A 17230-nucleotide genomic window follows, 5' to 3' on the forward strand; every position below is an offset into this window, starting at 1 on the left:
ACAACTCTCTAAGTAAAGAAGTTCCCCCTCGTGTTACCCCTAAACTTTTGCCCCTTAACTCTCAACCCATGTTCTCTTGTTTGAATCTCCCCGACTCTCAATGGAAAAAGCCTATCCACATCAACTCTATCCAACCCCCTCATAATTTTAAATACTCTATCAAGTCCCCCCTCAACCTACACTCCAAAGAATAAAGACCTAACTTGTTCAACCTTTCTCTGTAACTTAGGTGCTGAAACCCAGGTAACATTCTAGTAAATCTCCTTTGTACTCTCTCTATTTTGTTGACACCTTTTCTATAATTTGGCTATCAGAACTGTACACAATACTCAAAATATACACATGACTGTATGGCTAGGCATAGCTCAAATACCATCTATAAATTTTCTGATGATATAACCATTGTAGGTGATGAGAGGGCATACAGGAGTGAGATATGCCAACTGATGAGAGTGGTGTCGCAGCAACAACCTGGCACTCAATGTAACATGAAAGAGCTGATTGTGGACTTCAGGAAGGGTAGGACAAAGGAACACATACCAATCCTCAAAGGGATCAGGTGGAGAGAGTGAGCAGCTTCAAGTTCCTGGGTGTCAAGATCTCTGAGGATCTAACCTGGATCCAACATATCAATGTAGTTATAAAGATAGCAAGACAGCGGTACTTTATTAAGAGTTTGAAGAGGTTTGGCATGTCAACAAATACACTAAAAACTTCTATAGTTGTACCGTGGAGAGCATTCTGACAGGCTGCATCACTCTCTGGTATGGAGGGTCTACTGCACAGGACCAAAAGAAGCTGCAGAAGGTAGTAAATCTAGTCAGCTCCATCTTGGGCACTAGCCTACAAAGTACCCAGGATACCTTTAGGGAGCGGTGTCTCAGAAAGACAGTGTCCATTATTTAGGACCTCCAGCACCGAGGGCATGCCCTTTTCTCTCTGTTACCATCAGGCAGGAGGTACAGAAGCCTGAAGGCACACACTCAGCGATTCAGGAACAGCTTCTTCCCTTCTGCCATCCGGTTCCTAAAGGAATTTGAAGATTTGGATACTACCTCACTTTTTTTTAAATATACAGTATTTCTGTTTTCGCACTTTTTAAGATCTATTCAATATACGTAATATATTTATTTATTATTATGTTTTATTTTATGTATTATTTTATTCTCTCTCTGCTAGATTATGTATTGCATTGAATTACTGCTGCTAGGTTAACAAATTTCACGTCACGTGTCAGTGATAATCAACCTGATTCTGAATGGATGCAAGCAGGAATTTCTTCTCTCAGAATTGTGAACTTTTTAAATATTTCTTCTGCTGAATTTTTGAGCTTTTGAATTCTGATTTGGTTAGGCCACATTTAGAGTCCAGTTTGCAGTTCTGGTTGTCACATTATTGGAAGGATGTGGAAACTATGGGCAACATGATAGAAGTATATAAAATCATGAGAGGTATAGATACGGTAGATGGACTTAGCCTTTTTACCAAAGTGGAAATATTAGACTCTAGAGGCTTAGCTTAAAGGTGAGAGGAGGAAAGTTTTAAGGATATTTGCAAAGCAAGCTCTTTTTTATCCCACAGAGTGATAGGTGTCTGGACTGCACCACCAGGGGAGGTGATGGAAACAGATAAATAGCAACATTTAAGGGGCATTCAGACTGCAGGTAAATGGTATTAGACTTAATAGACATCTTGGCTGGAATGGACAGATTGGACCAAAGGACGTGTTTCCAAGCTGTAGAACTATGGAGATGCAGCTGGCTTGAGGAACCAAATGGCCTAACTCTGCACTAAACGATTCCATATTTCAACCTTATTCCCATTTAGAAGGTCCCGTCTGACCTTCATGTCGATCATTAGTGAGATAAGAAATGCTGTGAAATTAAACAAAATGTCCCTACTCCTCCCACTGCAGTTCTGACATGTGGTTCACAGAACTGTAAAATTTCAAACTAACTGTAATGAGTCTGTCTCCAACTGTCAAGGATCCTTCTCTGGCAGCTGAACTGCCGGGAGAAACAGTAGCTACATATATTCCCGTCTCCAAGCTGATTCCAATGTCTGCAAAGAGAGAAAAAAACACATACTGTGAGCACAGAACTAGCTAATCACCCTTCATTCAAACATCAAATTAAATCTTTACACATTAAATACAAATATGTACTATTAAGTTTCACTTATCCAGGTGGCTAATTGTTTTTATATATCAAAGGCCATAGGCTTTGCCTCTTGGAAGCTATTTGGTAGATATCAGGTTGCCTCTTAGGGTCCTTAAAATGGACTCGATGTTCCCACTAAATCCTCAAAGATCTCTGGTTCTAGGCAAAGATTTAGGTACACTCATTCATTGGTACGTCGATTCTAAGTACATTGGAAATCCTTGTTACAGATGGCTGTGGAGGACAAGTCATCGAGTATATTTAAAGGAGAGGTTCTTAATTAGTAAAAGCATCAAAGCTTACTGGAAGGAGAATGAGGTTTGAAAGGAAAATAAATCAGCCATGATTCAATAATGGAGCAGACGTAATGGGCCGAGTGGCTTAATTCTGCTACTACAGACTCACAAGTTATCCACATTTAAAAAGAGCCCTTCTCAAATTTCTAGGCAATGTTCTTCAAACAGGAAAAGGTAGCACCAAGTAGAAGTGTAAACAGAAGAACCATCAGGGGTTCAAGAAACAGGCGACTTTGGAAAAGATGGAACCACTATAATTCTGACAATTCTGTTCCCAACCACGAGCAAAATAAAATCATTTATAAGGCTTTTTTATTGTGATCATCACTGTATGCAATTTGACAATTTGCGATTACTGTAAGTTGAAAAATAAGCCACTTCCCTGTCTGAAATGCAACTCATTCTCAGTATAGATGATTCCTACAAAGGATAGGATTCATAAATATGCTAATGGATTGAAAACCAGCTCCCACTTAAAAACCCATTCTCAATACCACATTTCTTTTTTCTAGGTTAACAATAAATATTCAACTTTAATTCTCTTAACCCATCTCCCTAACAATACTGAAACCTGCTTGTTCAATATGTCCCAACATCAGTAATAGGGATGTTTTGGTTCGCTATAAACAATAATGTAGATGAATCAGTTTGACAGTGAGAATATGCACTCAGTGGCCACTTTATTAGGTACACCTGTATACATCCACATTAATGCAAATATCTCATCGTCCAATCATGTGGCAGGAACTCAATGCATGAAAGCATGCAGACATGGTCTAGAGGTTCATGCCAAACATCAAAATGGGGAAGAAATGTAATCTACGTGACTTTGACCATGGAATGACTGTTGGTGCCAGACAAGGTGATCTGAGTATTTTAGAAACTACTAATCTCCTGGGATTTTCATGCACAAGTTTACAGGGAATGGTGTGAAAAACAAAAAACATCCAGTGAGCAGCGGTTGTATGGGAGAAAGTGCCTTGTTGATAATAGAGGTCAGAGGAGAATGGCCAGACTGATTTAAGCTGACAGTAACTCAAATAACCACATATTACAACAATGGTTTGCAGAAGAGTGTCTCTGAATGGACAAAATGTTGAACCTTGAAGTGGATAGACTACAGTAGCAGAAGACCACAAACATACACTCAGTGGCCACCATATTAGGTATAGTAGGTACCTTATAAACTGGCCACTGAGTATATTATGTAGATGAGCAAAACACTATGGTTTGGGGAAAAGCATTCAAGGTAAGTTGTAACTTTTACTTGACCATTATAGATATATTTAGTGTCTAACTTCAATTTCCTAAAGGACAAAACTACTTTGGACACATGAGAAGTTAAATTACCTTTGTGCCCCATAAGGTTGATATGAACTGGAGTGATAGCTCTACCTCCCAAAGATTTTCTTCTGCGAACTACCACATTAATGACCCCTCCACCATTCAGTACAGCTTTTATAACATGTTTTCTGTCTTTGTTGGTAAGATCTACATCATTTATCCTGAGCAAGCAATCATTCACCCTGGAAGAGAAATTTAAAAAAAGATATATTGGACAAAGTCATAAAAGAATGTTGTACCACTTTAGTTTGAAAATAAAACTGACTTTCATTCTGTATTTTAGTTTTCTTTTTTGCAGAAATGGACTAATTAGCTGGCTATACCTTAGCTTTCCATCTGCAATACTTCCTTTATCAACTTTAATCACAAATATGCCAGAGTCTCCAGGTAGATAAGGTTCTTCAGCTCCTCCTGCTACATCGAAGCCCAATGCCTTCAAATCCATGTCATCCTAAAGTAGGAAAAAGATTCTTTAGCACATTCATACTTTAACAACCGTATGATATATTCTTCGAGCCTCCAATACAAAAAATTACCACAGCAGACATATTTCTTTCACAAATTTGGTACATAGTGTACATCTCTGAAACACAATTGAACAAAATGTATTAAGTACTGAAGGGACAGAGGCAGATGAATAATGATCAATTCCCCAAAATTTATTTTATTTTACAGGGCATATCAAGGGTGAGATGAAACAGTCTCCAGTTGCCTGTATGAGTGGAGCCCCAATGACACCTTATACTTATCACTATTCCGGTCAAAGAAACTTGCTTGATTAGTAGTACCCTATCCATTACTCTGCAAACTCAGTCACTCCACTGCTGGCTTACAGAGGCTCCAATGTATACCATCTGCAAACCGGAAATAACAGTTATTGCCTCAGCCAGTGACATTCACTTGCCTTCAAGTGAGGGCCAGTGTGACAAAATTCCTTTGACAAATCTCCATGATTATTGAATTAATACATTGCTTACTAATCTCCAATGATCTAATTTTATAGAAAACCCCATAACCAAAGCAAAGCCTGCTTGTACAGTAAAACATAACTTTTATCAAGAAAAATACAAAATGTACGGAACTGAAAAAAACCAACTATGGAAACTTTAAGAGTGATATTAATACTATTATAAGATATAATACTATTATAAGGTGACTTCCTGGTAAACATTGTTACAGCGTCAATAGGAATTCTTATGCATGCATACATGCACCCTTGTCTACTTGGTTTTCACCCCATCCTTGACACTTCACAACACGTCTCCCCACCCTCGTCCTTAAACACCTCTGTAAAGTTGACTCTGCAACTGCAACCACTCAGACCTCCAGTCATACTTGTCACACTGCAAAATATTTTCAGTGAAGTTTTAAAACATACCCTATCTTTTGGAAATTCAACTACTTCTGTCTCCCATTCAAGGGAATCTGTGTCAATAGCTGAATCATGTGAATTGTGAGCCATCAGCTGTCGAATCCGTGCCTCTTTCTCCAACTGGTTTTCCATCTTCTCCCTTAACAAATGAGAAAAATTAGAAAATCTACCTCAGGATTTTGATATACTTTGTATCAAAACAAATACAACATCACTCAAATATTGACTCTATAATTGCCCAAAATGTATTATTTCTGTTTTGTATGTTTTTATTTTTACAATTTGCAAGTTTCTTCATTGAAAATATATATAAAGAATGTGAAATTACTACAGTTTCTGGTACCAAATAAAGCTGATTTTGCAAATGGCCGAAGTAATAGAATTAAAAAATAACCTGTAAATATATAAATTGTACGGGCAGTATAGATGGGTCCAATAATTTCAATGGCACGCATCTAACAGAAGAGCATAACATTTTCTTTACTTGTAATTGGTCAACGAACCAAAATACTGAGGGAAAAGCTTCAACTTAAACTACCTGTTGTCTTTTCTTGATTCATTCACTGAAGCTTACGAGAGGACAGGCCTTATTCTGGTTCTTGACCAACCTACCACTGATGCACATTACCCCCAACACAATGGTCAATATCAGGGACTAAAACCTGAGCAGTGTTTCTCATATCTCGGGAGTCAGCTTTCAAAGAAGCAGGTAGAAATGCTTAAATTCACCATTGCCGTCTGTATGGCTATAGTATGATAGCAAAAAGCTTGGAGTATTTTTCAGAATACCACATTAAGAATTTGAGAAAGGTTTTAAAGACCTATTTGAAAACACTTTTAGTGGGGAAGCTTTAGAAATTGCCCCCCTCTTTATCCAAGAAGCGAATTTGAGAAATGTGCTCTCCTCGATAGAATAGATTTGCATTCATCAAACCACATTTGAAGGTGAAAACATTACTACTTACTTCAATTCTTTGAGTTCACGAACAGCATCATTCTTCTGTTTCATCATATCATCGAGATCCCGAAGAGCTTCTGCCAGATCACTCACAGCTCTGTCTCTTTCCCGTCGTAAGTTATCACATAAAGTTCTACAAAACACGAAAATACACCTTCTGTCTGAAGTAAACCAAAACCTAATGCATTTGCCGTAACATTGCCGTTGCAAACAATACTTGGGGAAATGAAGAAATCACTGGTAACTCGCCAAAACAGGTTCACAGTGGAGGCCATCTCGCTGGCTCTATAATCATCTCTGAAACATCTGAACAATAAAAGTACCCACGTCAAACTACTTTTATTAACTACTGCCTCCAATGTTATTATTCCATGCAACCACACCAGCATATTCCAGATCCTGGGAGCTAATGTCTCCCTTTGCGTCTAGATCCTTGACTTTCTGATCAACAGTACCACAATCAATAAGGATAGGCAGCAACGTCTCCATCACTGTTATTCTAAATGCTGATGCCCCACCAGGTTGTGGCCTCAGCCCCCAAATCTAATCCCTGTACACCCATGACTGTGCAGCCAGATTCTGCTCTAAGTCAACCTATAAGTTTGCAGATGATACCACTGCATTGGCCCCTTCTCAAATAGCAATGAGTCAGAGTATAGGAAGGAGATAGAGAGCTTAGTAACATGGTGTCATGATCCTTTATTAGAACTAGGAAAGGGATAACATATAAAAGGGATAATCTATTTTAAGTTGCAGACAGAGTGGTTGGAGAAACACCATGATAATATAGTGGTTAGCATAATGCTATAACAGGTTGGGGCGGAGATCAGAGTTCAATGCCTGTAAGAAGTTTGTATGTCCTTCCCGTGAGTATGTGGGTTTCCACTGGATGCTCCAGTTTCCTCCCACATTCTAAAGAGGTACTGGTTAGTAGGTTAATTGGTCATTGTAAGTTGTCCTGCAGTTAGGCTAGGATTAAACAGACATAGATGGGTTGTTGGATGGTGTGGCTTGTTTTGCACTGTATTTTGAAATGAATGAATACTAAGAGAATGCTTGTGACAGAACAAAAATCTAAGTTGTCCAGGTGACACAGTTGTTTTTGATACCATCTAATTAATCACAGCTGATCAGTCAGGTGGTGTATAAACAGAGGCAGGTAAGGGCAGGTACTGAAGAAAAACAATACGCTGGACATGTGATTTGAAATAAAAGAGAATGTAGAAAATACTCAATAGATTAACTAGTGAGAGAAACATTGAGTTAAAGCCATAAGACCACAACCTGGATAAGGAATGATCAGTTCTGATACAAACAGGAAAGGCTGACTTACTGAAATGTTGAATTCAACATTGAATTCCAACAGCTATAATTTGCATAGACAGAAAATGAAAATAACTTTAATAACCAAGCAGCTTTGCCTCCAACTTTTAAGGACATTCTCTTAGTTCACTCTATCCTGTTCCTCTCTGCAATGCAAAGCAGATTTGCTTTTTCACTTTACTTGTTCTGACGAAGGGTCATTGACCAAAGATTTAATAATTTCTTTGTCCACAGCTGATGTCTGACTTTTGCCAGTGTTTTCCCTGTTTTGCCACTAGACTCATGGCTAGAATATATTAACTTCAGACTGAAAGGAAATTGTGAACTGAGTAGAGAAGCTTAATAAGTAAGCCATTTGCGGATTTAAAGGACTTTGGGTGCACCTTACCTTATGCTTTCTCTTTCTGCAACTATTTTATCTCGCTCTTGGAAAGCCCAGTCTCGCCTACGTTTAGCTACTTCTGCCTCCTGTATGCCTTCCTTTAGTTCTTGGGACATGGCTTCACACTGTTTCCGCAGCATCTCGATTTCTTTACCAGCCCTTTCCATGTCCAACGTGGCTGAGTCTTGTTTCTGTAAATTCAAACACTAAACAATTTGTGCTGCTTTGCAAACTTCACTAGTGATTTAAATTCTATTATCATAGACAATGACTAAAAAGCAAAATATTCATAAAAAGACAATTTCTGCACAAAAAATGGCTAGAAGTACAAAATGGATCTTCAGTGACAGATGCCTGATGGTAACATTTACTAAAAATCAACACAATATTGATAACTCGAATTAGGTACAAAATATTGTTAATAAATCTTTGCAAATTAATGCCAAGTTTATGGCCACTGTTCCAAAATCAAAGTGACAAAGTTTTTTGGGTAGTTAATCCTACACACCCATTTGCCATTAAGTAAAGAAACAAAAAACAGACAACTGACATTCATATAAGCATCTATTGTATATTCAGGGGTCCAGAAGGACCTTTATACCCACAATTATTGAGAGGGAAAGCAATGTATGAGTACAGCAACAAACTTGTATATAGTGAAATGCTACAAAAAAAACATATAATGGAAAAGGAACAAGGATGTCAAGTGGAGTCTGATTACATTATGAAAAATAACCAGGCCCACAATGTTTACAGCAAATGTTTCTAATTTTATAGAAATTAAGATAATATAATTAATAGTCACCCCCAAGCATTCAGTAGTCTTTAGCTAATGTAAAAAGATCTGAGAATATATATATATACACCACTTGAAGAATTCCTGCTTTTTGAACATTCAAAAGTAGCTCGTTTAAGTAATACAGCTTTGTTTAATCTCAAAGGTATTTAATTGCACATTATTCTTGTTCTTGAGCTAAAGTCACACTCTGCCACAGTAAGGGTTGAATAGGTATAAATGAACATTGTTTAAGCTCAACAGTTTTGTTCTATATATTGAAAGAAATGTACCCCGTGGCACATATGACACCAACATCTCCCCCGGGTGGCTGCAAATGTGTGGCACCTTGGCATGAGGCCTAATCCTCACTACAACTAAGGCCACCCAGCTCCCCTCCCATTTGCCAATAAGCCAATGAATTGGATTTGCAACATTCCACACCACCAATGTCCAACAGGGTCTTGCAAGCAGAAGAAAAATGACTAACTCTCTTTTAAAACTTCGTACTTCCATCACGCACCAATGCTTCTCTGTTGCAGGCAGCATCACCAGCTCCTTCAGTTTCTCTGCCAATGAGCAACTCACCGATGGGGTAGACTTTTAGAAGAAACTCAAAGACACTGAATGAAAAAGTTCACAGAGAAGCTCCAGATAAATAGGAGAGTCATGATAGAAATTATTTGTCATTCCTTGGACAGAAATGACCACCTCACTCTTGACTTTAGGGACACACACAAAAAGAAAGCCCATCACAATGGGAATCTAAAATTACAATGATAGAATTCTGCAATATGCTACCACCAAAATATATGTTGCTCATTAAGCCACTGCTGGGTACAAGCAAAGCAAGTGATCTCATAATCTTTCCAGGATGAAACAAAGCACACAAGATAGTGTTAATGAAGAATGGATATAATAACCTAATACACTCAGTGGCCACTTTATAATGTACAATTGCGCATTAAAGCAAACCTCTAATCAGCCAGTCATGTGGCAACAACTCAATGCATAAAAACATGCAGACATGGCCAAGAGGTTCAGTTGTTGTTCAGACCAAGCATCAGAAATGGGGAAGAAATGTGATCTAAATGACTTTGATCTTGGAATGATTGATGGTGCCAGATGGGATAGTTCGAATACCTCAAAAGCTGTTGAACTCCTAGGATTCTAGACTTTACAGAGAATGGTGCGAAAAACAAAAAAAAAACAACCGATGAGCAACAGTTCTATGGGCAAAAACACCACGTTAATGAGCGAGATTAGCGGAGGATGGCCTGACTGGTTCAAGATGGCAAGCAACTCAAATGACCACATGTTACAACAGTGCTGTTCAGAAGGACATCTCTGAACACACGTCGAACCTTGGACCTTGACAGCAGCAGAACCATGTACTCAGTGGCCACTTCATTAGATACAGGAGGTACCTCATAAAGTGACCAGAGTGTAGACTTCCAAGAAAGCAAGCTGCACTTCAAATGTTAGTATAAATACATACTGTGTCACTGCTCTCAATTTAATTTGAAATGCCTACAGTGGGTGAGATTTAAAAAAAAACAGCAGAAACTTAAAAAAAAGAACATTTTCAGTTTGGAATATCCCCCAGCCCACCATGAAGATGAAAGTCAGAAGAAACAGCTTTCTTCTAACATTGCCACTCCTGTAAAGGAGCTCAATAAAAAAAAATGTACCAGCAATTATTACTCAAAAGTTATACAGGAAACAAGACTCAGAAAAGCTCATTATATTAAAAAGATTCAAATTCATCAGTAGAGGCAAAGTTTAAAACAGCATAATCCAGTTATTTACAACTAGTGAATCAGACATGTGCCAGGATTTGGCGAATGAGAAAGGAACAATGGAAAGGAAATTCATGCTTTCAATAGCTGGGACATCAGCTACTGAAAATGATGTTGAAGTCCAGGATGAAATAAAAGCCAAACCTGAATATCATGTGAGTTCATAAGTTTGAAGTTTTTCTCCAAACTAAACTTATCTTAAGAGCTTAAAAGATAGGCTGGAGGTGCCTGTCATAGCACCTGCTGTATTTGACACATCCACCCCTAGCAAAACTTTCACCTTCACAGCTTCACTCACAATTTCAGTAAAGATCCAATTGGTCACAGTTATAAACTTAAAAGTGAGCCTGTTATTATCTATTATGTTTAGTGTACAAATGTGTTTTTAATGAATCATTCCTAGAATGCTGCACCAGTATATCATCTTGGAATTTTCAACTCAAATCCGTCATGTTGGACTTAAACCCACAACCTTTCCTTTCAGGATAAAGCCCTATCATAGAGCCAAGATCTGTGCAATTGTTCGTAAAAAAGTTCAAATCAGTGTTGGAAACTGAGTGCTCAATTATGTTGCAATGGTAAGAATGGTTATGGAATTTGGAACCTAGATTTTCCCACTTTAGCTTTTGTGATGCACATTAGCACAATAATCCTACTTTTAATTTTTTACTGATTGCCCATACTCAGATTGCCATAGCCCAGGCAAAAAGTTTGCTGTCCGTTTTTATAGTTTTTACATTTTTATAATTTCAAGTTCCACTGAGGAAAAACATTCAAATCACTACTAATTCAGATTTAAGCTCAGAGAGAACCATATCTTTTGTAGATCTGGTATCCAGTGACCAAACTAAGCAACATTTCCATAATACTATTGGTAGTAAATACCATTACATACGCCAGATTGTGGGCGAGTGAGATAGCTAGTATTCCACATCTGCATCAGTGTGTTCATTTTCTTAAAGGAAAATTCAATTTTTAAGCAACTAGAAAAACATTTGGTATCATTAACTTTTCAAAGATGAAAACATGAGGGTGGCATGGTAGCATTGTGGTTAGTGTAACAGTGTCAGAGACCCGGGCTCAATTCCTGCTGCTGCCTATAAGGAGATTGCATGCTCTCCCTGTGACTGCATTAGTTCCCTCCAGATACTCTGGCTTCCTCCCACAATCCAAATCACAGAGCTTGATAGATTAAATGGTCACACAGGTATAACTGGGCAGCTCTCTGGAAGTAGCTGTTACTTTGTACCTTTAAAAAAAATCTAGCTTTTAAATATTACACAAAACACAATGGAGCACTCACATGATTAAGAGATATTTACAGTACATGCAGTGCAAAAAACAACTCTGTATAAGGGCAAAATTCACCTGTCGAGCCTGGTAGTACTCCCGCAGCAACTGATCTCTCTGGATGATAGCTTCTGTTCTTTCTTTCCTAGCAACATCTCTCTCTTCTTTCACAGTCTCAATATCCTTACAAGCCTGATCAAGCTCCTTTTGAGCTTCTGCTTTGTCCTTCACTTCATGGCAGTATTTCTCCAGCAGTTCATTCCTCTCACAGATAGCATGATCTCGCTCTACCAACGCAGAATGAAGCTCCTGAAATTTAGTTGCAACACAAGTGATGTCACCATTTTGATAAACATGACAAAAGCAGCATCTCATAAGCTGCTCCCATTTTGAACTCATAAACAATCTTTGCTGCAACAGATGTAACAGATGATTTTGATGTTAAATATCACATTCATATGTAGGGAATATGTTACGTGATCCCCTTTCACCATTTCAAAAGAAACATATTACAAAAGCATTGGCATTGCCAACCAGCAATGACATTAGTTAATGAAAAGTTCAACTAGCAACTAGGGGGTTGGCACGATAGGATAGCGGTTAGCATAATGGTTTACAATGCGAGCACCACCAATTCAATTCCTACCACTGTCTGTAAGGAGCTTGTATTTGCTCCATGTCAGTGTGGGTTTCCTCCAGGAGCTCCACTTTCCTCTCATATTCCAAAGACATATGGGATTAGGGTTAGTGAGTTGTGGGCGTGCTATATTGGTGCTGGAATTATGGTGACACTTGCAGGCTACTTCCAACACATCCTTGGACTGTGTTAGTTGTTCACAATAAATGATGCATTTCCCTCTATGTTTCAATGTACATGTAACAAATAAAGCTAATCTTTTCCCTAAACTATTCTGATGAGACATATTTTGTTTAACCCTATTAACTTAGATTTATTAATTTATTTTATCTTTTCCAGTCCAAGTGCCAGAAACGTGAATGAAAACATCAAATGCTGGAAACACACAGGTCAGGCAGCATCCGTGGACAGAGAAATAGTGCTTATCTTCCAGGAACAATACTCTTCATCAGAAATATCAACCCTGCTTCTCTTTCCTGATCTGCTGAGAGTTTACAGCATTTTCTGCTTCATGTATATTGTTTCTGTTTGAGAGATTAGACAGGGTGGAGGGCTGAGATCCAGGTTGGGCTGATATGACAGCAACAATGTTTTCCCTTCCTCACTACTATTAGTGACAAAGATACACATGCTGACAGGTTTCCATTACTATGTTGGGAAACTTGATTCTTGCCTTGGACTCTACAGCAAACACCACAACTGATGCATGGAATTTAGCAGATTGTGAGCATGTTCCTTATCTTATTGCTAAGTGGAATCAAGTGCACTATCTTTCTTTAAATCATATACAGTATATTCTGGTTAATTTGGCCGTTGGTTAATTGGGACAACTGTTTATTTGGGGCAACTCTCAAAGGGGAAAAAAATTGACAAAATAGCCTGGATTCCCTTTGTTTATTTGGGACACTAAGCTGCTTAATTGGGGCTGGCGATTATTGTGAACATTTTCTAACTAGTATCAGTCGTGAGCACATTGTGTGACCGTTAAGACACTACACCATGCTCATAGCTAACAGTTTTAAATAGTGTCACTTGTGTGTGCGTGTGTGCCTGTGTATTCAAAACACAATGATTTTTGTTGTTGATAGTTGGAGAGTAATTAACAGTAAGAAAACACAGAACTGTTTTTCGCACTGCGGTTTCAATCACTCAAACTTGGAGATGCCAAAAATGGCTGGAGTGAAAATGAAACAATTTCACTACTTCAGTAAATCAAAACTACAAAGAAAGTATTGACAATCGTCATGAATTTTACGATTAAAATGAAGATTTGGATGATGCAGTTGTTGAAAGCATTGTTTTAAGCAAGTCCATTATCTGCACTAGGTGTCTGCTAATTTTGTTCAAAAGAACATGTCAGCCTATACTGAATGAATTCTTCTGTTGACAACTATTAGGATCTAATACAGTTTCACTAGTTAAGGTAAAGTTTTCATTTATTCTGCACTTAATTTAAATACATAATTTGTTGTTCAGTTTGCCTTTTTTATACCTTTTAACTACTTCTATGAAACTTCAGCTATTTGGGCAACCCCTTAGTGGGACAAAATGTACTGGTCCCAAAGTGTCCCAATTAACTGGAATCCACAGACTTTTAATATTTTGATCAATATTATACTCTATTTCATTAAAGATTCAGTATTGCTTGCTAACCAAACAGCAATGTATTTCAATACTGCCAAATTATGAAAATAGAATGTATTTAAGTCACTTGAAACGTATAGAAACACCACACTGCAAACTTGCCAATTACCATAGCAAGGATAAGATGCAAAATATAATATCCCTTAACACATTGTTCAAAAAGCTCCTCACTGTGACTCACAATACGAGAATTAGCCAAGTCTAGTTTGCAATCTTTCATCAGATAAGGAGATACATTTTTAGTCTCATGATTTGTGAGGTCTTCAGATGCTGTGTTCCCTTCACAAAGTAGGTTAAAAGATTGGCACAACATTGTGGGCCAAAGGGCCTGTACTGTTCTATGCTTAATTACAGACATTAAAAGTAGAAAAATCTGCTGAAATTCATTGAAGAAATAACAAGCAGGATAGACAACGTTGATGATGAACCCTTGGATTTTCAGAAGGCCCTTGAGAAAGGTGCGACACATGAAGCTGCTTAACAAGCTATGAGCCCATGGTAATACAGGAAAGATTCTAGCATGGATAAAGCAGTGGGTGATTGGCAGCAGGCAAAGAGTGGGAATAAAGAAGCCTTTTCTAACTGGCTGTTGGTGACTAGTGGGGCTCCACAGGGGTCTGTGTTGGGACCGATTTTTTTTAACGTTATATTCAATGATTTGGAAGATGACACCAATGGCTTTGTTGCGAAGTTTGCAGACAATATGAAGATAGTTGGAGGGGCAGGTAGTTTTGAGGAAAGGAGGCCACAGAAGGACTTTTAATTTAGATTAGGAGAATGGGCAAAGAAATGGCAGGTGGGACACAGTGCCAGGATACATGATCATGCACTTTGGTAGAAGCAATGAAAGGATTGACTATTTTTTAAAAGGAGAGAAAATATAAAAAGCTGAGGGGCAAAGGGACCTGGGAGGCCTTCTGCAGGATTCCCAAGATGACTAGAATATAAAAGCAAGGATGTAATGATGAACATTTTTAAAGCACTGGTGAGGTCTCAGTTGGATTATTGTGAACAGGTTTGGACCCTTTATCTTAGAAAGGATGTGCTAAAACTGGTTCAATGGCTGTTGGTGACTAGGGTTCAATGGTGGGTCATGAAAATTATTCCAGGATTGAATGGCTTGTCATATGAAGAGCATTTGTTGGCTCTGGGCCTGTATTCACTGGAATTCTGAAGAATGGGGTGGTGACTTCATTGAATCCTATTGAATGGTGAAATGCCTTGATAGAGTGGATGTGGAGAGGATATTTAGAGGACAGTCTAAGATCAGAGGACACAGCCTCAGAATACAGGGGCATCTTTTTAGGACAGAGACGAGGAAGAATTTCTTTAGCCAAAGAGTAGTGAATCTATGGAATTCTTTGCCACAGCAGCTGTGGAGGCCAAGTCTTTAGGTATATTTAAGACAGAAGTTGATAAGATTCTTGATTGGTCGGGGAAAAGACAGGAGATTGGTGCCAAAGGGAAAATTGGATCAGCCATGATGAAATGGCAGTCATGATGGGCCAAATGGCCTAATTCCAGCCATTAATCTTATTAGGGTCTTATCATTTTTAAAATGTTTGAATTTGTAAAAAAAAATATGAGGCATCTAAGAGGTTGACTTGGCCCAGTGATGCATGGTCATTAAAAACACTATGATCTGCTTCGATATCTTATGAGTAATGGTGTAACAATTAAACTGCCAGATCAAGTGGTGTGCACTAGTAATCTAGAGGTGTGAGTTTACATCTTGCCATGGCAATTGTTTAAATTCAGTTAATCTGGGATTGAGAAGTAAAGCAGTCAGTTTTGTTAATAATGTTCACAAAGATGGCAGATCATAAAACACCTTTTTGATTCACTAATGCTTTTCAGGGTGAAAAACCTGTGGTTCTTGCATGGCCTACATGGCAGATGAACGTGTGGCTGAAGAACTGATGCAGGGGGCAGGGCTTCAGATTTGTGGATTGTAGATTGGCACATGGATGAAAGAAAAATGGAGGGTTATGTAGGAGGGAAGACTTAGATTGATCTTGGAGTATGCCAAAAGGTTGGCACAACATCATGGGCTGAAGGGCCTGTAATGTGCTGAGTTCACAGTGCCAGGAAAGTTAAAAAAACAATCAAGCTATGAGATACCAAATCCAGCAAGGTCTGGCTCACTGTATGGCTGCAATATTAATTAAAATCCCACTCCATCTTAAATATTGCACATGCAGCAATAGGATGATATGGATAAAGAATGGAAGTTTGACATATGACAGCAAAATAACTGAACTCATCTCATCAGAATTCTGACATGAAACTCATCATAGTTCAGACCAAGATTAGATAAATCCTGGACCTTAAAGTAACCCTCAAGCAATCCTCCTGAATATCAAAAAATTCACTGAATGCAAATAAGATTGTCAAAAGCCAACCAATTAAGGGGTGGTGTAACAGCGCTGAAGTTAGAAGAGATATGCAATTAAAATTCACTCCCATAAGGAAATCAGCTGGGAGCAGATACCCTGCATTGTAAAACTATGCCCATGTGATGACTTGCAGCAGGATAAAAGTCAGGAGCTCTCTATTTTGTGCAGTGTTATCCACTTCAGCTTACCATCCACTGTATCTCCCCAAAAGCTGATAGAGGAAGCAAAATCATGTAATACCATCGCTGGAAATTTTTGTTTCAAACCTAAAGCTTTAACAAAACCAAAGTTATCACTGCTAGAAGAATTACCAAACAGAGCACTACTTTACTTAAGGCAAATTTGTGGCTGAAGGGTAAAATACTTGAAATAATAAATCTGATTTTGTTTAAACAGCTCTCCAAAAAAATCAATCTGAAGAGAATGTGGAAATTGCATAGTGGAGGTATTTAAAATGAACAATCTGCTGATGGAGATTGAGCAGCAACTGTTGGGGGAAGGGGGAAGAGAGGAACTGCAAACAATTCAGATTGAAACCCTGCATCAGTCAACTACTCCTTCCTGCTGAGCTCCTCCAACAAATTGTCTGTGGCTTCAGATTCCAGCATCTAGTCTCTTGTCTTTCCCAGGAATCTAAATACCAAAATGAATTAATTCTAAAATCAAATTATCTCATTCTATCTGCTTTGCATTAAACTCAAATTTTAATTAGCTTGAGAAGAAAACTTTCATTGTTTCACCAGTGGAACCATTCTTAAACCATACATTAATGACTTCTTTGCACCAATGGCTATTTGAAAAAAACAGAACCACCCAGTTTCGAATCATGGAAGCTAAAAGGTCAATGTGCCAGTG

General features: G+C 38.3%; 1 protein-coding gene across 6 annotated transcripts in view; it reads right to left on the reverse strand.

Moving 5' to 3' along the window:
• The window catches only part of dlg5a (discs, large homolog 5a (Drosophila)), a 221687-nt gene that overhangs the window by 68473 nt on the left and 135984 nt on the right, over positions 1-17230 (reverse strand). For 2 of the 6 annotated variants that reach the window (XM_059946689.1, XM_059946686.1), the window contains exons 9-15: positions 11777-12007; positions 7841-8025; positions 6137-6262; positions 5178-5310; positions 4123-4250; positions 3806-3981; positions 1958-2061 (exon numbers count right to left, since the gene is read on the reverse strand). In XM_059946689.1, the coding sequence (XP_059802672.1) occupies positions 1958-2061; positions 3806-3981; positions 4123-4250; positions 5178-5310; positions 6137-6262; positions 7841-8025; positions 11777-12007 (1083 nt within the window). Of the gene's footprint in view, positions 1-1957; positions 2062-3805; positions 3982-4122; positions 4251-5177; positions 5311-6136; positions 6263-7840; positions 8041-11776; positions 12008-17230 lie in introns of all 6 variants that reach the window. The other 4 variants (XM_059946687.1, XM_059946684.1, XM_059946690.1 and 1 more) reach the window with 2 other exon arrangements.

The sequence above is a fragment of the Hypanus sabinus genome, chromosome 21 (genome assembly GCF_030144855.1).
Source record: "Hypanus sabinus isolate sHypSab1 chromosome 21, sHypSab1.hap1, whole genome shotgun sequence".
In the NCBI taxonomy this organism is placed as follows: domain Eukaryota; kingdom Metazoa; phylum Chordata; class Chondrichthyes; order Myliobatiformes; family Dasyatidae; genus Hypanus; species Hypanus sabinus.